We start from the raw sequence: 24733 nt of genomic DNA on the forward strand, positions 1-24733 counted from the left end.
CACAGCGTATAGAAGAAAAATCCCGGCATAAGTTCGTGGAAAGCTGTTACATCTATTTCGAAACATCCGGTTCACCGACGACGGCTGGCCTGCCGGTCTACGACGGAACTGTCGGAGCTGTCGGATACCGGCAACGTGAAGGGGTGGACTAAAGTGCATTCGAGGAGCAAACTCATTGACAATTCCAAGAGTCGTTCTAAAAATAGCCACGACTGCAGTCAAAGGACTCGGCGGCCGAATGGGGCGTGTGATCGTTATGTGCTCATATTGTGCACGTTGTTTAGAACGTGTCGTTGGAGCTTTCATCGGAATGAATGAATGAAGCATCATTTCTGTCAAGTTTTTTTTTCTTTCTGGAGATCCAATATTTATTCTGTGTCACAACTCTTTTTCACTCATTTGGCAGGCATGCAGACGGAGTAGTTTTGAAACAGTTGACCTCTCGTTTCATTGCCTATATTTAGGTTTTAAGATAAATGGAATTGCAACCCTACGGTTCGCCTTTTTTCTGAGCAGTCTATCAGTTCTTCTCCGAGGATAAACTTTTCCAGGAGTTCGCTACATACTCGATTCATTCTTGTTGTTTGTGCTACCCTCTAACAGTTGTTCTACCCCGTCACTCTTGACGATGACACGGTAGAACATATAAAATTTAATTTACTTCATGTATCTCCTGAAGCTGCTTGCTGACTGAACACATTTAATCGATTTCCATCGAACCGGAAAGCTTCATCCGATTTGCGAGACGGAAACCTGTTTAGCTTTGATGCAGGAGGAGGCACACACAAGTTCATCATTTTGATCCGTCGTCCGTCCGCTCAGCAGAAAAGGGCAAATGCAACGGACGCCGGAAAGAGGGTCCATTTGATCTTTGTTCGGGGATGAAAAAAATAAAAAATCTGAGCAAGATTGATGCACCGGAAATCAAGAGTAGCGTACTGTTGGTTCACAAGCACTCAGCTCACTTGCAGTATTCAAAGTTCCGACAGACGTGGCATCCAGCTTTGACCAGCGGCTTTAGTGGGACGATGTTTTATTACACGTTTCAATCTGCTGGTTCTCATAATTGTAATTCCGAAACAGTCATGGGTGCTGCTTTTCTAGCTAAAGGAACTGTACGCCAAGTATTTAAGTATCACGATTTAATTTTTACATAGCGACCATGCGCCTCCTTTGATAAAGCATTTATGGAAACGCGACCTTCTGCTTAGCACGAAAGAAGCATTAAATTATCTACCGGGCTCCGTTTAAAGAGGATAGTATGGAAATCGATAACCGATGCTATTTTGAAATCCAATCAAATATGCATGAATGTTTATGTGGATAAAAACACCTGAACCTGCACCCAGCAATCTTGGCATATGGAATTCTTCTCGAACCAAGTAGGCGGGGCTGTAGAATCGTGGAAAAATGTGGTGGAGTCAGCCATCTGACACCGATTAGTGAGCACCAGCCATTTTGAAAGTACACTGATTACGTTGGGCCCCTCGTGTTTTGAGCCCCAAACACTGCGATGTTTTGATACTCATCGTGACTCTCAAATTGTGAAAATTTCCTGCACTTGATGTCCCAATACACTGTCTGCTGTATTTTAGCTAAACCGACAAGTTATTGTAAGAGAGTTGACCCAAAAATCACTAATTTTCGTGCACTAAACGAGGTAAACCGTAAAACAATTGCATTACTGATTGTTTGTTTACGTTCCAATCAGCTGATTTTGAAGTTCCTGCTCCCATGCTCCCATTTTCTTGAATTTCATTTGGATCCGACTCCTGGTTCCGAAACTACCGGATGATATATGTAACGAAATTAAAATAATGACGCTCATTTTTCTCGTAGATGGTTGAACCGATTTCTTCCATCTAATATTCACATGAATATTATTTAGATACCATAAAACTTCTTGTTTTTTAATCAGATCCGACTTCCGGTTCAGGAGATACAGGGTGATTAGTGTAAAAATGTCAATTTCGTATAAATTAATCGGGTTTGCATATGTTGATAGTCGATGACCAAATAAACTTATTGCAGTCTTACCGGTGTTCGGTTTTTTGATCCTGGGAGGAACCGAAAAATTTAATCCCGGAAGAAACCTAAACACATCGCAAATCATTCTGCAAATAATGAAGTTTGCTAAACAATGCACATTTGATTTAAATACACGCAAAACTGCATTCAAAAAGTGCAAGAAGCTTAACTTTATTCATTTTAGCTTATAACAGCTGAGAGCTGGCTTCTGAAGGCAGCAGAGCTATGAAACGTGAAAATATCTATACTGGTAGTTAATATTCTCCATAGCATGCATATAAATCATGTGCTAAAAATATGCTTCATCCTACACGCAAGACTAACGAAGTAGCTGGAATCTATGCAAATGGAATATTGTCCAACCACCGTAAACGAACAGCTTTCTTTTTTTTTATCTGGTGGTAACAAATCATATACAGAGCGAGAGAGAAGGAACTCATGAAAATCCATTTGAAAAAGTATTCTCATTTCATAGCATATAACACAAGCATAACGTGACATAGATTCTCAACAAACCTGGCAAACGTCGTAGACTGGAAGAGATTTCAATTATCGGATCCTTTTTCTACAAAAATGAACATAACCGAAGAACGTTTTAGATTATCTGTTCGGATTTTATCTCATAAAATAAGAATCTAAATTACCCAAATCAGAAGTTATTCTTAGAGCTTATTTTGACAGACAAAAATTCTAATGGCTGTAGTTTATCTTCATGAATCGGCCTTTAGCCATAGGTTACTGAAATCACCTGATGCTCCAGTTGGGCATTAACGCTGTTTCTGAAACCAAATCAAGTTACCATCTCCTTTTGTTCGGATTATTACTTCGGGTTTGGTATTTCACTTTCCTCTAATTTTATTTTATTTTCATCTTTTGCCGTAAATACGACTTACTTTACTATGGGGCGCCTTTTCAAAATTTATCCTCTTAGAGAGTGATAAGTTCTTGATCGTAAATATCTTTTGTTATCTTGTAAAATCGCTTCAGTATGGAATCAATCCTCACAGGAAGCAGTTCTGCTGTGGGACGTTCGCAGTGCGAGTTTCGCTTCAAACAAGAGTGATTGCATCCAGCTGTTTGTATTTTGCATTGAAGCAAAATGCAACGAAAATTGAACAACGGTGGGAAACATTATACAAAATCAACCCTTCTAAGGGCTCTAAATGTTATATAAAGAACTATAAAGACTACTTCTTTGCAAATCGGAGGAAAAAATCATCAGCTTAGGGCAAATCCAGAATAATTTGATTAGTTTTGTACGCATTCCGCAGTGCGAGCTTCGCACCAAGCGAGTGCAAATAAAGCCAGCATTTGACTGCTTCGCGTTCGAGAAAAATGCTCCTAACAATATTTGATATTGTAAATAATTCCTCAATTCGGCCCTTCTGGAAACCAGAAATGAATCCCGTATAGCTTTTTGTTAGTTTCTTTCACTGAAACATGCAAATCCGAAATGAAATTATCAACATTAAAATTCATTATGTTGCTATTTTACGAGCCCTTTGTGAACAAGCGGCAAATGAAATCACGTAAAAGTAAAAAATCCCTTCACGAAAATTGCTTCAGTATTGAATCAATCCTCACAGGAAGCAGTTCTGCTGCGGGACGTTCGCAGTGCGAGTTTCGCTTCAAACAAGAGTGATTGCGTCATCCATCTTCTGGTCGTTTAAATTGGAACAAAATGTACCGAAAACGTGTAAAAGTTTACAAAAGTCCTATTAGAATTACCTGTCTGTTGAAATATACAAATCGGAAGCGAAAATAATAAGTTTAGTGAAGGTTTACAGCCTGATAAATTCTAATTACAAAATGTTCACATAATTATTATTTAAAAGATATTTTATTCAGGCCTATTTGCGTACAAGCTTTACGTGGCCGATTTAGCTGAGTTTTTAGATAAATTTATTTTTGTATTGGATCTCGTTGTCACCCTTTTTCTAGGGGGAGAGGAGCTTCCATTTTCCTCCTGCGAGGATTGAGGGGCAGTTTGTTCGTGTTTCGTCTCGTCATCCATTGCCGTGGTATTGTTGTTGATTTCGTTACTAGTTGCTGTAGATGCGCCTTGTTGTACATTGTTTGCGGTTGCTGGTTGGTTGGATGGTAAGCTGTTAACTGCAGCTGGTGTACTTTTTTCTATAGGGGTTACGTTGGATGGTTTCGTTGAAGGGAATACTTCCCTGTTGTTGGTGACTGTCAAAGGTGTACTGGGGTTGCTTGGGGTTGATGTGAAGGAAGCACCGTTGTCCTTTGGTATAGTTGTCTCCTTGTCCGGTTTATCACGTGGCTTACCGTAGTGAACAGCTTTTTGGCAATATTGACATGTGGCCATCTGATTGTCATAGGTAACAAGTGATTTACACGGTATTCTTGTATCCAGACCGAATGTCACATAAGAAGGTATAGGCCTCCTCAAGCGCATGCGTAACAAACGTAACAAACGGGGAAAAAATTCTTCCACTTTTCTTTTTCGATAGACAGAATCTCTCCGTATTGGGTTTTGCGAATATAAGGATCGATGACGCTTGAGGGAAGATCATGCACACGCACTTCTATAGCACTATCTTTCATATATACTGGAATGTTGTACTTAATGTTCTCGTGCTCCACATAGTGCACATTTTTATTGTCTTTTGCGAATTGAATTGCATCCAACTCTGTATAGAACTAAATATAAACAACATTATTGGTCTTATTGCATTGAAGTAAATGCACACGTTTAATGTCAAGATGCATTTGCTTCTTAAGCAAACCTTCAAGTTCTCGTATCGAAGGTCGAATTTTGCACTGTCTGAAGTCAACAATAATTGTATTCTTTCGTACCGGCGGTAGCTTTTGTTCGTTTGGTTCACTCATTTTCGAGGTCTATTGTTCACTACACAATACTGTACTTGGTTTCTTCTGTCCCCAACGTAAGCGGTTTTGTTTTATCGACTGACTTGGATGAGATGTAAACCCGAACTAAAATACATGTTTTATGTTTAATAGCATTAGCATCAACTGAAAACAATAACGATGCATCATGGGCGGCCACAAAAATGACTGATCTGTTTATAGTGGCAGTTGTCCCGTTACCACAAGTGACACCGAAATGACAATTAGCACATAATTCTTCCGCTGGAATCATTCCCCGAGGCGCGCACAGAATACGCAGCGTCCCAGCAGCAGCAGAGCGAAAACCGCATTCAAGCACTTCTCGTACACGTAGCCAATTAACCCTTGCCATGAACTGTCAACTGTTGTCCTCGGTCGGTCGGGCAGGGCGAATGTCAGTAGCAAAAGGGTATTTCTCGACGGACATGTTGAGCATGGTGGTGCTCATCCCAGGTTGAAACAAAACAAAAATGTAAAAAACGTATTCAGCTTTCCAAAAAGGACCCATTGCTATGTCAGGAATGTTACTTTCCTCCTGTTTGCTGTCGACGGAAATATTCCGGGCATCCATTCACCGTCAATCAGGGGTGGACGATCCGAGCTCCGAGCACGGCAATTACAGCGCGGATAATTTCGACGTGGTAAAAGGAGAAGTGTTCAGAATTCCTGCACCATTTGACCTTACACCACTGATGCAGTGATGGAGTGTCAAGGTCACCGGAGAATCAGAATCGTTTGCCTCTGTTAAGACTTTTATTTATTTTTTAGATTAATTTTAATTGCCTCGATTTGTTTTGCTTTATTTTCATACATATTATTCTTCATTTCGTTTCGTTTGTTTGTTTTTTTTTATTTGTTCTATAGAAATCAGTCTACCGGACCTGGTGAGTCGTTCGCTGTCGACCGTAGGGCTTCCGCCGTGTCCAACCGTGAAACGTTGCGATGAACGATTTCCGGTAGAACCGAACCAAGCTTCCACTGTATCCGCGGATGCAGGCACAATCGAAAGCACCTACCCACCAGTTTCATCGCCTACTCCGTCAATCCTATCGGTTCCGGCAGTTCTTACGGTGGAGGATGAACGTACCCGGAATTTAAGCCGAATGACCAGCGCCAGCTCACCGAATCTCAGTTCGGTTCAAACGAAAAAGATGGAATTTCTCCTTCCACACCAACAGCATCCGCCGGGATCGCAACCGGCCGTGCCTCCCAGCAAACGCCAAGTTTCACCGAAAATCATCAAAAAAACACGTCACCTCTCGACGAGTTCCGTCGATGACGAAAGCGGTGCCACGCACAGCCCTAAGCCCAATAACCACCGCATCGGCAGTCTCATCGAGACGAACAACAACAACAACAACAACAACAATCATAACGTTTCGAATGGTAGCGGCATCGGCGGAAGTGACGGTGGAATCGATGTGTTGGCAACGACCGGAAAGATATCCAGCGACCGGAGCGCTTCGGCCGGCGCACATCATCCCTACTGGAAGCGGAAAATCACCAAAAAACAGCCCAAAATGGCACAAGCCCAGCTCGATAGGATGACACAGATCAATATTCACTTGCATGGTACGTTTGGTTTATTTTATTTTATCCTATTTTATTTTAAAATCAACCCATTTTGATTGAATTAATTGGCTCAGTTCGATTCCCAATTTTCGCGGTAATCGTTTTCGTTTTCCAAAGGTTAATCCATCGAGGCCGGTGTTGAATAACTGTTTTATGCTTCAATCCAAAGTGTTATGATTGATATGTGCGCTGCTGCTCGTTGTGATGAATGGGTTGATAATCAATTAATTAATTTAATTGAGCAGACCTCCGGGTAACAATCAATTCCTTTTGAATTGATTAATTTGATGTCGTTTATAATGACTTTCAGCGGACAGAGAACATTATCGTAACGCAGTGCTCACGAGAAAATTGTAGCTGGAAATAAACGCCTTGAATACATACAAAACGGAACTTACATATGTAATTAAAACATATTTTAATGTCAACGATTTGTTTTAGTTTGTTCAGACGTATAGAGCCGTTTTGAGCTAGTTTTTAATTTTGATAAGTATCAAATGGGGTAAACAGATTAGAAAAATGCCTTGTGAATGCAAGTATGTAATGAAACCACATGGCACAAGGTTATCCTCGCTATTCTGCTTGGTTGGTTTTCTGTTGATTTTGTTTCCATAGATATAGGACTACACGGAAAGACCGAAATCAGCATTTTGGCGAAAAAATGAGTTGATTTTCTGCTTTTTGTTAGTTATTTTTTGAGATAACTAAAAAAAATCTTACTTTTGCTAATTTAGATTTTTTTAATAATAATAAAATATTTGTTGAAATGGCTATTTTTTTAGTTGAATTCACCAATTAAACGTGCTGTCATTTCTTAGCTAAGGCACACTTCATTTCCATTCAACTAATTTTTTAGTTGAATTAGAGAAATAAAACGTTGTTTTCAACCAACATAAATGGTTGAATTGGTTTCTGCAATTTGCAGCTATATGGCACTATGTCACCGAAAAGACGTTAACACCGTAATGATGGCACACTACTGTCGCAAAAAAATTCAGTCGCTGTTGTCTTTTCTATACTAGCAGGTATAAATACAATGTTGCATTGGAGAAAAAGACATAAGCGAAACATAAACTTCTTTTTAAAAATTTTGCTTCTAAATCGCTGTTTTCTTCATTCGACTTCGCGAAATCGACTCTCTCACTGAAAACTTTGAGCACTATTTCCACTAACAGTTTACGTCATTTTTACATATCGGTTTAGAAATTTAAATATGAATATATCGTAACAAATGCGAAAAACAATTTGCAAGCAGTTTCAACAAGACTGTCCTTTTTAGCTTTTTAATGGATTGTTTTGCTTTGACACTTCTCATGAGTTTTTGGCTAATAAACTTGTTAATAAAACCAATTTTATTTTTGTTTTCTTTGTGCTGTCTTTCAGTTATGATGATGATAGATAAATAGAAACAAATTTTCTGATTTTAATAACAAAATTAGTTGCCAATGAGAATTTCGTGTTGGATTGAAATAGTGCTGGTTTGTGTCCAGAATATTCGCCAACTAAACACATTCTCTAAAAATAAGAGTTTTTTTCAGCCAAATAAATTCTCAATTTTAACTAATTTTATAATTGTTTTGGAAATTTTGTTGTTAAAATCAACTAATTCAAAAACAGTAATACGAATTAGGCGCAGAGCTAATTTCGGTCGTTCCGTGAATGCTGTGGCGGCCAAGTAAAGCGAGGCATGCTTGGTTCTTCTAGCCAATCGGGCTTTCTCTTCATGTGTTTTCATAAGCAGGGTAGTTTAATTTGCACAAACAATTTCCCCGGCACGAGTCCCGCCTCTGCAGTTTTCATTACATAGCTGCATTCGTATGTCAATTTTCCAATCTGTTTTTCCCGTTAGGCTCTACGTCTTAACAACACTAAAACAAATCGTTGCCATCAAAATATGTTTCCTCATGGACACGCAGAGAAATGGAGCATGTTTAACATAGCAAAACCTGTTGTAATCCACCTAGCGGTTCTATAATGCCTTTCTCATATAACTAACGCTCGTACTAACCCGTACTGTATTATACTGTATTTTTTACACAAATACTGCGTACTGTTTTTTACCATTAAATGTACTGTATTTTTTTGTACTGTATTTACCCATTAAAATGTACTATATTTTTGGTTTCAAAACAGAGTTTGAAATTTTTAACGCATCGAAATTCGACTTGCCGCAATAGAAAAAGTCAGAAGGAAAAGTGACAACACGTAGTGAATATAAATGGGTCAGGGTCACTTCGTCGAAAGTCACATCGTTCAGGGTTTGTGTGCTGTCCGACCTCGCTTCCGCTCGTTCGAACCTAACCAAAGCAAAGAAACCTAGCTTTGAGTGTACCGGACAAACGAGGTGGTTACAGATTTATCGGCGGCCAACTCAGCTGGCGTCCCCTCGTCGGATTTGTGCCGCCGAGCCATCTTGGCTTCAGCGTCACATCAATTATCCAAGAGACGAAATAGCACAGAAAAATAATGATATGATGTATTCGAAATAACCCTTTCAGCGAAATGTCCCTATCAGCAAAATGACCCTCTCGGCGAAACGACCTATTCGGCAAAACGACTTTCGGAGAAATGGCCATCGGTGAAATGACCAACATCGATAACACATGGATCAATAAGTCCCGGGACTAACAATGGAAACAACATTTTTTTTTACTCATCAACATAATCACCTTTTAGGGTGATACAATGGTTCCAACGTTTTTCCAATTTTTCAATACCATGTTTATAAAAAAATTTATCTTTCGCTTCAAAATAAGCTTCAGTTACAGCGATGACCTCCTCATTTGAGCCAAACCTTTTTCCCTGGAGCATTTTTTTTAAGATCAGCAAAGAGCCAGTAGTCACTGGGGGCTAAATCTGGTGAGTATGGGGGGTGGGGAAGCATATCAAAGCCCAATTCGTTCAATTTCGCCATTGTTTTCATCGACTTGTGGCAGGGCTGTTTTTGTTCCATCGAAAGCAATCGCGGCACCCACTTGGAAAAAACCTTTTTCATGCTCAATTTTTCATGAAGGATAGTAAATACACTTCCATATAATATCTGCTTCATCTCAGCAATCTCACGGAGCTTCACTTTCACGATCTTTCATTATAATTTTTGTCACTTCACTCACATTTTCCGGTGTAACGGCTTCTACAGGTCTACCCGAGCGTTCCGCGTCATTTGTGTCGGTACGACCACGTTTAAACTCGGCGAACCACCGACAAATCGTTGCTTTTGATGGACAAGAGTCCGGATAACATTTTCCAATCCATTAAAAACAATGTTTTATCAAAACACGAAACTCGTTTTTTTCCATTTTTTAAACAAACTACAAAACGACTTTACTCCAACCTCGATAACTCAGCTGTTTCTGGTCGGATCGACTTAAAATTTTGACCCGTTTCAAGCAAAGGTTAGTACTCTAGAAAGACGTGGTTACTGGTTAACTACGAGCGCCATCTCTGCTTTAGACTCGGGACTTATTGATCCATGTGTTATATGATGGTATGATTGATATGAGAAAGCCATCATTACACCATTAGGTGGATTAAAACAGGTTTTTGTTTTTTTTGTTTTGGTAAACTTCCGAAGTTTCGTGATTTTTTTACACGAATTTTTAAAGTTCTCCGGTTTTTTGTTTTGTTTTATAAAAGCTTGAAACGTCGAAATCTGGAGTTATTTTGTTTTATTTTTTAGTCAACTATCTTACACTTGTAAAATATTCGATTATTTAAAAAAAAATTCTGAGATTACAACAGATCTCGACGTTTTATGCATTCCCAAGACATTTGGCATCGAAAAATTTCTTTGATTGAAGGCAGTTGTAAACACGTGAATAAACGGAGTTCGGAGTCCCTTGGTTTCAATTCATACGGCACCGAATTGTTTACCTTTAGATATTCAATAAACGTTGGAAAGTGGCTGGCTGAGAAACTTCGAGTGTTTTTTTAGCAAGTTCTTCTTGTGTTTGCAAAAGGGACTTGATCGAGCAATTCCTGCAATTCTTCATCTTCAACCTTTGATGGCGTTTCGGCTCGTTCTTCGTTTTTCAAATCAAAACTTTTTTTTCTAAATCGTGCAAACCACGTCCGACACGTTCGTTCAGTCAGAGCATACTCACCATACGCTTCCACCAAAATACGATGACTTTTGGCGGCTGTTTTCTTTATTTTGAAATAACTAACACTTTATGTAGCAAAATTTCGATTGATCTATTTTTTTTTAATTTTCAAAAAAATACCGTACTTTTGGGTTCAAAATTTTGAAAAAATTACCATTTCAACAATTTTCGAAAATCTAATATCAGGTTTCGTTTTCGAAATAAAAGCAAATTATAACTGTTTATAAAAACCACTGTTTCGGGAGCGGAGCAATTGAACCAAATTTAGCAAAATTCGAACGAAACAAGGTCCTTTCTTTAAAATTTTGCATTTTTGCAATTTAAAAAACTCTACTTCCGATGGAATCGCTCTTTAGTAAAGTGAAATCCGATTCTTTACGGTTAGCATCGCTAGTCATGAATTAGACGCCTAATGAACACATTGTGTTTTACTTGGCTATTGTGTTCAGTGTGAATTTTATTCCTTAGTTAAATCTATCCGTTTTGTGGTTTTCTATCCAGTGTGGATCCTGCGTGGTTAGGTCGAATGGTATTTGTTCATCTCTTTACCCTTAAACACCCTCGTTGTTGGACCGGCTGCACACAACCAAAGCAGGATCGGTCAGCTGATGGGTTTGAATTTCGTTCGAGTTCTGCTCCAATGCAATTAAATGTGTCACAATTTCGTCTTGATTCAAGACGTACCCAGATTGGATACTTGATACAATTAGAGGAAGCTCTTGATGTGCCTCATAGGGCAAAATAGATAATACGTTTTAGTTTTTAGTGTAGTGCACAATTTACCGAACTATTGAACTATTTGATTATGAAGCAAGCAATAATTGAATGTGATAGAACTAAAATAGGTAAATTACTCTACTGGGAGTTGGAGGTCCTTCCAGTGTATTCACACATGGTAGTCTCCATGAAGCCCCCCGGGTGGTCGTCTACCATCGGAGGCAACCGGCTGCGATGTGATCTGAATTTGTCCTATCGCTCTATCTCCATCTTTATCTTTCCATTGCAGCTCTGTTCGCAGCGGTTGAACATGGGCACCTGGAGAAGGCCCGGACAATTCTCGAGAGCACCGATGTGGACGTCAACAGTTTGAAAAGTGATGGCCTGTCCCCCCTGGACGTTGCAGTTCTGAGTAATAATCGTTCGATGACGAAGATGCTGCTGCAGCAGGGGGCCATCGAGAATGCACACACCAGTAAGTACATTTGCTTGTTGGAAGTACGGTACACGACATTAACATCACAGATACAGACTAAGGGTGCACGTCTCGTTCGGTGGTTGTTGCGTTTCGTATAACAGACAGCTTCGTTCTTCGTTAGCAGGCAACGTATTTGTCACAAGCACTAACTTCGTACGTCACCGAGGCCAATGGATGACTGCTCAAATTTCCCAAGAGAATAATTAGTTTTTAATTAAATTTGATAATTAAATACATCTCAAGCCTCACGACCATCTGCAGCACTAGGATGCTGACGAGCTCGAGGTACTAAATTAAGAACAAAGATGTCCTTGCCTAATAGATGCCCGCGGAACCGCTACTTAAAATATAAATAAAAAATGCAAAACTCTCACTTCTATCTTTTGTTTTTTACTCCCCCTCCACTCCACATCGGCGGCCAATTAGTTCAAGCGGCCAACAACAACGTCGGGCTGCATCTGAACAATCTGCTCTGCGAAGCGGAATCCACCATCCACGAGCTGGGGAACTTCGAATCAGGTCAGCCCGGACAGGGCAGCGGTGGAATCGGTGGAACCAGTGGCAAGACGACCTTCTCCAATATTATCGGTAAGTGTGAAGGCTTCTTCTTCTTCTTCTTCTTCTTCTTCTTCTTCTTATTCGATACAGGTCCATTTGGAAGGAACAAAGAAACCTAGTTTAGAGTATGGTGTCAAGAGAGGCATCTGACAGTGGATTGGTTCCTACGAAAAACGTCAGCTTGCCCTATTGGAAGCGGTTTTAACGAAGACAAGATCATGTTCGAAACGGTTAGATCAAAGAATAACTTCTACTGTAGGGTTATGCGAAAGGTTTCTATTTGAAAAAGTTAATTACTTCAAGTATGAACCTTAGCACAAGTAGCGGAAGGGGTTTGCGTACTATTTTTTTACTATACTTAGGATGGCAATTTTCGGTATCTTAATTAATTAGTTTGCACTAGCAGTGTAGATGCAAGCGAAAAACTCTTCAAGTGTGCTCTAGACAATCATAAATCCAATAATTAAAATATTATCGGCTGAGAACATTATTTTAATATTTAGTTAAAATTTGACAGTTAAGCAGTTATTTTGCCGCTATCAAAAATAACAGATCGGCTAAAAAGTTCGTATCGTTTCTATGAGAGGGCGCCACTAGAATTGAATCCATACCATTTTCAGTTAGTACCAACCTTCAAAAGATACGTGTATAAATTTGACAGCTGTCTGATTATTAGTTTGTGAGATATTGCATTTTGAGTGAAGCTACTTTTGTTATTGTGAAAAAATGGAAAAAAAGGAATTTCGTGTGTTGATGAAACACGACTTTTTGATGAAAAAAAGTGCCGACGATACCAAAAAATGGCTTGATGAGTGTTATCCAGACTCTGCACCGGGCGAAGCAACAATTCGTAAGTGGTTTGCAAAATTTCGTACTGGTCATATGAGCACCGAAGACGATGAACGCAGTGGACGTCCAAAAGAGGCTGTTACCGATGAAAACGTGAAAAAAAATCCACAAAATGATTTTCAATGACCGTAAAGTGAAGTTGATCGAGATAGCTGACACCCTAAAGATATCAAAGGAACGTGTTGGGCATATTATTCACGAATATTTGGATATGAGAAAGCTTTGTGCAAAATGGGTGCCGCGTGAGCTCACAATCGATCAAAAACAATAACGAATTGATGATTCTGAGCAGTGTTTGGAGCTGTTATATCGAAATAAAACCGATTTTTTTCGTCGATATATAACAATGGACGAAACATGGCTCCATCACTTCACTCCGGAGTCCAATCGACAGTCAGAGTGGACTGCACGCGATGAACCGAACCCAAAGCGTGGAAAGACTCAACAATCGGCCGGTAAGGTTATGGCGTCTGTATTTTGGGATTCGCATGGTATAATTTTCATCGACTACCTTGAAAAGGGAAAAACCATCAACAGTGACTATTATATAGCGTTATTAGAGCGTTTGAAGGACGAAATTTCAAAAAAACGGCCTCATTTGAAGAAGAAAAAAGTTTTGTTTCATCATTTTTTTTTCATCAAGACAATGTACCGTGTCACAAGTCGATGAAAACCATGCTGAAATTGAACGAATTGGGCTTCGAATTGCTCCCTCATCCACCGTATTCTCCAGATTTGGCACCCAGTGACTTTTTCCTGTTCTCAGACCTCAAGAGAATGCTCGCTGGTAAAAAATTTAGAAGCAATGAAGAGGTAATCGCTGAAACTGAGGCCTATTTTGAGGCAAAGGACAAATCGTACTACAAAAATGGTATCGAAAAGTTGGAAGATCGCTATAATCGCTGTATCGCCTCTGATGGCAATTATGTTGAATAATAAAAATGAATTTTGGCAAAAAAATGTGTGTTTCTATTAAACGATACGAACTTTTCAGCCTTTTTTATTTATCAGGTCGCTCTTTAATGCCAGCGTGCATGTAAGGAGTGTATCGAAAATAAGCTATCCACAAATGTTTCTTTCAAATTGTGATAAAAAATGATATTTTCTTCAAACTAAAAATTGATCCTTTATTGTACGAGGTTAAACTTGAGCATAATGAAAACCGGATGAAATTTAAGTTATTTTCCTTCACGAATTTTCGAACTTTTGATCGAACGCTCTCTATCAATTTCCGGACAAGTGATGCATCGCATTTTTTGGACGCTTGAGCCCAAATTTTTTTGAACTCCTGCATGTTCCCAGCTGCCTTACCAGTCTTCTTGAAGACCCTCTTCACGATTGCCCAGTAACATTCGATGGGTCGAAGCTGAGGGCAATTTAGTGGATATTACGAAATTTATACCCTTTTCCGCAAGCCAATTGAGAGTGGTTCTGGCATAGTGAGCCGACGCTAAATCCGGCCAAAACAGTGGAGGTGTACTATGCTTCTTATATAAAGGCAGCAATCTCTTCTGGAGACACTCAAACCGATAGATTTCTGCATTTAGTGTAAAAACTAGTTGACTTCAAACCACAGGAACATATTGCTTGCCATACCCGTACCTTTCGACCGAATTTCTTCACTTGAATCGACCTGTCCGCATCGCTCACATCCTCCCCAACGACGACAGTAAAGTATTGTGGACCTGGAAGGGTTTTGGAGTTCTCCTTTACATAAGTCTCAAAACGCAATCTGGACACTGCAAAAGACGCGAAAATAATTTCCGGACCCTGGTTACTGCTCGCTTCTTCTGTTCTACACTTTGTTTCGAGATTTTCTGCTTCTTGTAGGTCTTCAGCTGATATCGCCTCTTGATACGCTGGATCCCTCCGACACTCGATCCTGCCTGTTTTTGCCAAATCAAGTATTGACATTGATTTGTTTTTTCATGATTAGAGGTACTACTTTCTGGTCCAGTTTTGGGTTGGAAGAACCGGGTTTTCTGCCTCTTCCTGGTAGCTCATCCAAAGAATAGTGTTCCCCAAACTTATTAATGATGGTTTTAACACTGGCATGATGAATTCCATACCGCTTCGCTAATTTTCGCATAGTAGTACCCTTCTCACTTAGCCATGTGTCCAGAACCTTAATTTTCACTTCCTTTTCAATACGTGACATTTTGAAAACGCAAAATTTCAACCGCCCAAACAAATAAACAAACGAAAGCTGACAGCATGCTGTTGTGATCTGAGCATAAAAAACCTACACAAATACATGCGTACAACACAAATGTATGTGGATAGCTTATTTTTGATACACTCCTTAATTCTTCGCAGGTGTTCAGCGACATAGCAAAGTACCGACCGACAATTTCTTCTTTCCCATTTGATAGCCTACTTCTTCCGCTACATTTGTAAAGTGTCATGAATATTTATGATATCGATCCGAAAACTTTCCAACGTTTGAAGATGTTGCTTTCAAATCTTACGATAGCCGAGTGTTTGCAAAGGGTGAATTAAATTTTCACAGTATTGCCAACAAAACAAAACATTCCGTGTTAGTCTAACATCAAGTTTAACGTGTACAGACCAGACACATTCTCCGGACTCATCCCAGTAAGTATTTTTGCGGCAGCGGTGGCATGTTAGCGAGGAGCATACGGCAAACGAATTTTAATTGCTTTTCTTAAAACAACAGTAGGCGTTCTCAGTTTACAATTGTTCCGTCTACTCGTCCACAGGGGGGATACAACATTCCGGGGATCCGCCAACATCCGTTGGACAAAGTTTTCTGTCCCAAACTTTTTTTTTCCTTCCTTTGTTTACTGTCTGTAGATGCTTAATCTCGGAGTCATCCGTTACGCTTCTGGTAGTAGCCGAACCGAATCCGTCTCGGGCGGTGATTGGCTGCAAATCAAACACAGAACATGGTGATTTAATGAAGTTTTTCATTTCACATGATTTAGTAGCTAAGGAAAAGAAAATTTCAGAACATAAATGAATTGATACGATCAATTTACATTTGCATTCAATATATTTTCAACCGAATAAGATTCAAATGATTACTTCACGACAATCGAAGCAAACTCAAGTGTAGAAACACAATAAAAACTAATCCGGATGGATTCTCCGACGAAAGAAACATGTCTATTCTGTCACAGTCCGGTTCAATATAATGTAAAATATCATGATTTCGAATACCCAAAAGTTTAGTTGGTTGGTAAACATAGTGCATCATGTCACAATTTCCCGGTTTATCCGATTTCCCCTTATCGCATCACCTATAGATTATAAACACCTTGGTCAAGCTGGCTTGCGGTAAAAGCTTTTTAATTACTGAAAGCTGTTGCTGCTGCTGCTGCTCGAATCCACTCACCATCAAATTTAGATCCGCAACGGTTCTAATGGGAGGAAGGCAGGCAGGTAGGCAGGCCGACAGACGGGAAACCGTGGTGCCACAAAGTTTATTTTTGAAAATTGATTTTCTCTCTTCCATTCTATTCGCTGTACGCCATTTCATAAAACGGTCCCCGGTCCAATTCAATTAAGGGAGATTTACCATGTCGCGGCGCGATTCGTTCGACTTCTATCGAAGGATGCGGTTTGTGCGTTTTGACAAGTGCGTGATTTTATTTTGTTTTGATTTTTATTTGCCGTTCCACTCGGGTGTGTGTCTATCTGTGGTGCGAAATTCTAAATTTGGTTATCTTAATAATGTTTGATGTACCTGACTGGAGGAAATCCTATCGGACGGAAAATGCAAATCGGATGGTTACAATTTCTTCCGGACATACAACATGAACTTCCAACGGTTCAAAAGAGAGAAGATTATTTACCGACAGAGCAGTAAATTTTAATTATATTATATTCGTTAAACTGCTGGAACGCGGCCTCAAATGAGTACATATGTAATCTACAGTGAAAGCTCCGAAAAAAAGCTGTCTAACAGCTGTCAGATAGCTTAATTCAGACTATATTTACCGCCTGCTGGTCTTGTGTTACATCATCATATGTAACGAAATCGTTAAATTTTCATGCTCAAAGTCCCTCTTTTGGATGGTACAAATCGAGAATGATTTGAAAATTTTAAGATTAAAGCTTCATTTAATGTTGTTCGTTATGTCGAAAAGTATTCATCATCAGTACCCGCATCGAGAAGGTGAACGAATAAAATCTGGATAATGAGGATTTATAAAAAAGCATTTAACCGAACAATCGCCATTTCAATACTAGTGAAATACTTTGCAACTATTTACGATAGCATATTGAAGTTGAGCGGGGTTTGATTCAAAAAATGTTGAGCTTCAAATTTCTTACCTGTCAAATGTATTACGTCTACTACACGGAATGAAAAGTTCCGGGCCTCTCGCAGAAAAGATGTGAATAGTTTTGAACCGTGTATATTTTTATTCAGAACAAGCCTCTAGATGGCTCAATACCAAATTTCATGACATTCTATCCACTAGTGTTTGAATAATCACTGATCGTGTCAGACGAGTTCTAGTTTTCGTGTCCTGATAACCTGAATGCATAAAAGCAACGGTGAAATTGAATGATTTGCGATACTGATTGGTCCACCATCCTCGCTATTCTCTAGACTTGGCCCCCAGCGACTATTATCTTGTTCCAAACCTAAAAAGGTTCTCTCCAGGGAAAGAAATTTTCGTCGAATGTTGAGGTCATTGCAGGAACGGAAGCCCTAGGCAAATTTTTTTTTCAAAGGGCAATAATATGTTGGTGGACCGATGGGTCAAGTGTATCGCTCTAGATAGATGTTATACTGAAGAATAGAAAACTATCCCGGTAAAAAATCGACTTTTTCTTTGTTAGACCCGGTACTTCTCATACCATGTAGTATAACTAAAGTGCTAGTAAACATGTGAAATTAATCGGATTAAATTCTCCGATCGCTCAAAAATTGTCTATCGGTAGCAGCTTAAGCTTCGCTCCTTCCGCGAGAATGCCTGGCTCACCTGGAGCTGCCGTATAGGGTTCAGAGTCATTTCGCCGAATGCCATTTCGCCGAATACCATTTCTCCGAAAGAATAATTTCGCCGAATCCTGCAATTGTTCTAGTATTGTAATTGGAATTGATTTAAAATAAAGACAAATGAAAAATGACAGCGTTTTGTTGACCTGCAATTATACTTCTGGAATAAATATTGATTCTTGTACTCTTAAATAACGATTGATTCATGAACATCACAACGGAGTTTCCAAGAAAACTACTTGTTGTGAAATGTTCAATTCGGCGAAATGACCTATTCGGCGAAATGACCCGCCGTATAGCGATGTCCATTTTGTTGGGGTACTTCTTCTCCGTTCTATCGGTTGCTAAAACTCCCCGATTCAAGACGCGGAATCATGAAACTACTTTGCCCTAGGTCTTACTCTTTAGCTTCTGCGGTACTTTATGGTCACGACACTCCACTCTCGTCTCTCTCCAGAAGTGACAGGATGGTATAGTTGCTGCACAATTGGGTTTTACACGATGACGGCACAAATGAATCTATGAATCTAGTCCATCTTTGCCAGCTGTCGGTGGTTTGTTTTGTTTTGCGACTGCAAAATAAAAATTATAAAATGATGAAAAAGTGCTTGCTAAAAACGTGTGCCATAGTAAAACGAACTAAAAAGATTGCACTGTATGCGTTTCCAGCATTAAGGAACGATATTTGTATAAACCTGTTTAGTGGGAGGCGACTTGCAATTTTACAATTCAAACGATGAACTTTCAAACTGTAAACAAACCACCGGCGGCTGTCAAAAAACATTCATTCTGTTCATTTTGTGAGATTATGTCATGTTCGGGTAAAACCTAATTCTCGGTCGATTTTTCAGAATGCCATAAGAGCAAGTGACAGTTTCTCTTTGTTTACTTTCTCTTTCGATTATTGTGATGTGATTTCAAAGATTTTCTTGGGTTTCACGGTTCTGTTTGAAAGTCGGATATTACGGGTATAATTTTACGCAAAGAGTTGGGTGATAAACGTGGAATCTTCTTTGTAATTGATAGAAGAGAAAGTAAACAAAGAGAAACTGTCACTTGCTCTTCTGAAAAATGAACCGAGAATTGTCATCTTATTCGCTCTAGCAGTACCAACGTACCATCGAGTGTTTAATAACTTATTTTTTGAAACGATGTTTGAATTCATCTCAATATCCAAAATTGCGATTTGCCGATATTTTTTGGCTATCCGTCAAAAATAGGTATTTTTAGAACGTACTCGAAGCCTTGAATATAAATAACCTTCAGTTAAAAATAATAGACATTAAACTTCAGCTGAAAATAGCTACATTGCACGGTTTTATTTTAATCTATAAGTCGGCACTTTGTAGGATTCTGAAATGAAGTAGCTGAAGTTTTCTGGTGTCGACTGGTGTCCGCTCTTTTCCAAAAGTAACCATATTTTGAGCAAGATTCATGAACCAAAAGTCGTGGTTTTCCGGTATCTAACTCGTCCAGTCAGTTTCAAAATTAATTAATAAATGTTGTTGTTTATACAAATAAAAAATGTTGGAAAAAGAGTATGTAACGAGTGTTCTTTGGTTTGTGTAAATCGATTCACATATGTTTTTTCCTTTCTCTATAGAAAAGTAATAGAATTGCTGGAAAACCGCTCAATTTTCTCGAAGATGGCTGAACCGATTTCAACAATCTTAGGTTTGTTTGAAAGCTACCTTTTGGACCATTGACCAAGTTCGAAGGTCAAATGGTTGTGACTTCTGGTTCCGGAAATATGATGGTATAACTGACGTAAACGACAAAACGTGTTGTTTTTTTTATCGCTCAATTTTCTCAGAGATGGCTAAATCGATTTTAGCAAGCTGAGGCTCGTTTGAAAGTTACTAGCAAGGGTGGCAAAAACTCGCTCATAAGATTTGATTTTTTCTATTCATCAGCTCACCACATGATTTACGATGCAATCCGAAAAATGATGGTAAAGATGAAAATCATCGCTGATTTAAACAAACACACTCACCTATACAGAGCACCGCTGACATCAAATTATGATGGTATTGATAGTTCTAAGTTTTGATTTCATAGCATTTAACTCTCATTCCTAGTTTTAAAAAGTGAGTACTGAGTTTGGCATCACCGTACCGAGCTACACCGATGAGTGTATTCTTAAACCACAGAGCTGCCAACACAACCCAGATTTTCGGTTTTGTTTTTGCTGGTACTCAAAACGAACACGAGCATTAATGTACGAAAACAAATGTCGAACCGTAGTGTGATGTATACCATAAACGATTGAATTTCATGTCTCGAGCCAAACACAACTGGCTACTGAAACGAATGCGTTTTCCAGCATACGAGAGCTTGTCTTAAGAAATGGATTGAAATGGCATCGATTCGAACATTGGCCGCCCATGGCAACTCTGGTGGGTGGGGAATACAAGCGAGACAGTTTCATAAGAATCTGATTCAATGTGTTGATGCACAAACACATCAAATCTCAACTCACAAATCGTCTCTAAGTTTGTTCGAATATTTGACGTGCACTCAGCGCTCATATGCTGATTGCTTGACACTACGATGTTGAGACGATGTTTTCTCTATACAAATGGTTACCCAGTTACTCAACTCGTTCAGCGATGCTTTTGAAACCGATTTGCAGGTGAGCTGAACTCGGTGATGATGAAGTACTGAGTTGATTATTGCCAGCCCTGGTTACTAGTGGGTGTTTTGATCAAGTTCGATCAAATGATTGTAATTTCCGGCTCCGGAGATATAATGGCGTAAGTGTCGTAACCGACTAACTACACTTTTCTCAATAGCTCAAACGTCGAAGAAATATTCAACGAATTTCGATAGACTTTGGCTTATTTAAAAACTGCTATTAGGTTATTCGATAAGCTCGCATCAAAAATAGGAGCGCCGAGTTAAAAGAGAGTGGCCAAAGTATCTTCGTTACCCTATAACTATTTGAGAACCTGTTTTAATCCACCTAGTGGTGTGAGTTATACTCTCATAGATATTTCAAAAAGGAACAGTGTTGGACTAAATTAGGAATAATTTTTTTCCTTTTGGTTTCGTTGCTCTGAATGACGGATGTTTTCGACTACTACTTTCGGTACTTCCGGAACCGGAAACTAATGTCCAATATCTCCTAAATCAATTTTTATTGCATATATTGTCAATAAAATGGATATAATACCATTTTTTATAAAGTAAAGCCTTGGTATTACATTCCTGTAGTGGAATTTGGCCTTCTGTTTCAAAAGACTTCGCAGCCGATTCAGAGTGTACAGAACCATTGCATGGCTGGTGCTACGATTCTACTGACACTACGAATCCTTCCAGGTCGGGGCTCGAACATACGACAACTGGTTTGTAAGACCAGTGCATTGAACCGCCAACAAAGGACGAATTTTGTCGTGAATACGACTTACTTTACTATGGGGCGCCTTTTCAAAATTAGCCATATGGAAGAATGGGCAGAACTTAATCGTGAATATCTCGACTTGTATTAATGGCAGCAACATAATTCTTTCACTATTTCATCAAAAATATGATCAGAAATTTATGGTAATATTTTGAACAGTTTGAGATAACCACAAACATCTCAAAAAATGAGTTTTCTCAAAATTTGAAAACAACGCGGAAAACTCTTTACTTTCGCTTGGGTTTTTCGCGCAGGGACGACGATTTTGAGGTAGTCAGGCACATATCTTCAATTGAACGTTATAAAAGAGAAACCGTAGTCTTGTGCGTTGGATGGAAGCAGACGTCAAGGCGAGAAGACGCATTGATCCCGTTTTGCATCATTTGGCACTGCGAGCGGATGTGTTGCGGTTTGTACGCAAAGCTAGTTTCAACTCAAACAAAAGCTATTGCATCACGCAACAGAGCTTCTGGTCGTTTGCATTGGAGAGAAAGAAAACAAAAAGTGGACATCATTATATAAAATCAGCCGTTCTAATGGCTCTAAATGTTATCTAAAGAACTATTAAGATTACTTCTTTGCAAATCGAAAGTAAAAATCATCAGTTTAGTGAAAACCGAAAATAATTTGATTTGCTTCGTGCACTTTTCGCTGTGCGAAGATCGTTCGAGAAAAATGTTACTAACTGTGCTATATATCGTATCTATATGAATCGTATATGAATCCTGTACAGCATAGATTCTTTAAATGAAATATGCAAATCCGAAATGAGATAATCGACGTCAAAAGTTTCACAATTCACACAATCGATCAGCTATCAATTCGAATTCGAAAGTATAAAGAAATCGTGTCAGTTTTATTCGTATTCACGACATCCAGTTATGTCTCTGACATTACGCACCCATACTTTTTTATACTCTTTACTAAAGTATAAATCACAGTTATACTGTTAGCATTTAGGTTCGATGTTCAAAACTTTTCAAAAAAATTCAAAATTTTGTTATTCAAAACTTTTCAAAAAATTCTACGATAAAATATTTAAGCATGGTAATATTCGGTTCGATTCAGTAACGAGAAACCTTTATGCCTCAATTGATACGTGAGCAAGCAAATTCAAATTGTGGTTTTCGCATAACGGTACCACATGCCATTCTGCACGCGTAACCATCAACTAATGGCGAGGCTCATCGACCATCTGAAAGCTAGATTTTCGAGAATCCGAGATGGCAAAGTCTAATGATACTATCTTAGTTTTAAGTTAGTCGTTAATTAAGATTACAAAATACCCTTGGCATCTTAGAGCTTAAGCAGTGTGCCTAAAAATGTATTATATTATTGAACTAAAAAAATAATAATGGAGAGGTGAGTTTGAATGAAAAAAGTGTGCCCGAATTGAGTCATGAGAGTTGTCCACCTAAAGCGTATTGTTTATAACTACCTGGTATATAAGCTGGTATTGAATCGACTTTAAAAACGGTATCGCAAATGTCCGTAGCAATCCGTAGTTTTTGCAATCGCTAAATAATTCTAAGCGGGCGTACATCAACTAAACATGCAACGTGTGGTGCTGGTAAATAATTTTCCCCCTTGATATTTCCCGCAGATATTGAGATACCCTTCAGTCATCTACATCCCTTCTTTTGTTGAAGCCTCGGAAAGTGTGTTGTTTTCCTAAACCGTCGAGAAAATGAGATTTTAATGGACTGTAATTCGAACCACTCGGATCTGTGCAGGAACGACGGTATTGTTACACGCAAAAAGCACCCAGGAAAAAAAACGGAGCAAAATTGCATCCCAAGAAAAATATCAGATGATTGAAATGTGCAGAATGGTTCCCATGAATTCCCGGGAAACCCGACGGTTGAGATATTTTGTTCCTACGGAAAGTCGATCATTGGACCTTGCAGGCACTGATACTTGTTTTTCTTTTGCTGTGCGATACTTTTTTTCCCTTCCAGATGTGGTTTTATTTGCCTAGGAAAGGAAAAAACTACCTACGCCTCTGTTTGATGTCCCCATCGAATTGGCGTATGATGAGAAAAGTAAATAACACATCGACAACGACAACAACAAAAACATGATTCCATCCATCACCTCCTATAGGTCGGATCACTGCCAAGTGAACGACCAAGACACTCAACAATCGTATGTGTGATATAGTTTTCCACATCGTTGGAATTGAGACTTGTTTGCTACCTATTTGAAGTGTTGTCTCGTGCAGAAAAAATGTGTGAACTACGGCTAGGTCCGAGCTAGATTAAAAAATAAAGTTTATATTTGTTGAGTCCAACTGTCAAACAACGAATTGTGAGCAGAGACAATGTTTGATTGCAAATTTGATTGAATACTGGCATGGCAGAAATAATCAGTTGGGATTCTTCATCTATCAACTGCGAAAATGGGGACGTTTTTCCTGGAATGCCGGCACAACAAACAGAACCCCTAAAAACACGCAAGCTTTTATGTGTTGTGGATTCATGCACTCAGTTTTTTCTCTTCTCTTGCTGTTTGAACAAAATCCTGTTGCGGACAACTAGATGACCATTTGAAATCGTTTGTCTCGAATCAAATTACTACTGTTTATCAAATTAGTTAAATCATGGCTATTGTTTTTGTTCCTTTCTTAAATGAGATTGTGTAATGTTAATTTAATGTTCATGTTTTCAACGAAAAATAAGGTTATGTGAATAAAGCACACGATGATATAATTTAATAACTAAACTAACATCATTCAAAATATGTAAGATACGATCATGAATGAAGTAAATCTAGATTTCTTACTCTACGGAGAACATGTCCTAACTACCAGATAGCGGGTTCCTCATAATCACTGGTAATGTGAAAAGATTTGCTATTCGAGTGTGTAAACTCACTTCATTTCTCCACAATCAGATCACCATCTCGATTTTTTAGAGAAGCGCTGTTAAAAATGCCATTGCGGAAAACCTATAATTTTAGAAAATCCTATAATTTTAGAACCCTGAGACAAGGATGGCTTTTATCGTATCAAAGAACGTTCACTGGCAACTCTTCAACGATTGAATCAGTGCCATCAAAAAGAGTTGGAAATCATCGCAACAACAAAAACCCGGCATGGCTCATTTAACATAGAATCGACACCAGTGCGAGAGCGAATTTCTCTCCATGACATTTCTGAGAATCAAAGGTTAGCGCGCTGCTGTGGGGAT

The 24733-nt window shown here is 38.9% G+C and overlaps 1 protein-coding gene across 4 annotated transcripts in view; it reads left to right on the top strand.

Annotated features, from left to right (window-relative positions):
* Positions 1-24733, top strand: part of LOC131434875 (ankyrin repeat and fibronectin type-III domain-containing protein 1-like) — a 359205-nt gene that overhangs the window by 310631 nt on the left and 23841 nt on the right. For 3 of the 4 annotated variants that reach the window (XM_058602104.1, XM_058602114.1, XM_058602121.1), the window contains 3 exons: positions 5764-6471; positions 11581-11766; positions 12196-12357. In XM_058602104.1, the coding sequence (XP_058458087.1) occupies positions 5764-6471; positions 11581-11766; positions 12196-12357 (1056 nt within the window). The remainder of the gene's footprint in view (positions 1-5763; positions 6472-11580; positions 11767-12195; positions 12358-24733) is intronic. The other variant, XM_058602130.1, reaches the window with a different exon arrangement.

The sequence above is a fragment of the Malaya genurostris genome, chromosome 1 (genome assembly GCF_030247185.1).
Source record: "Malaya genurostris strain Urasoe2022 chromosome 1, Malgen_1.1, whole genome shotgun sequence".
Taxonomy (NCBI): Eukaryota; Metazoa; Arthropoda; class Insecta; order Diptera; family Culicidae; genus Malaya; species Malaya genurostris.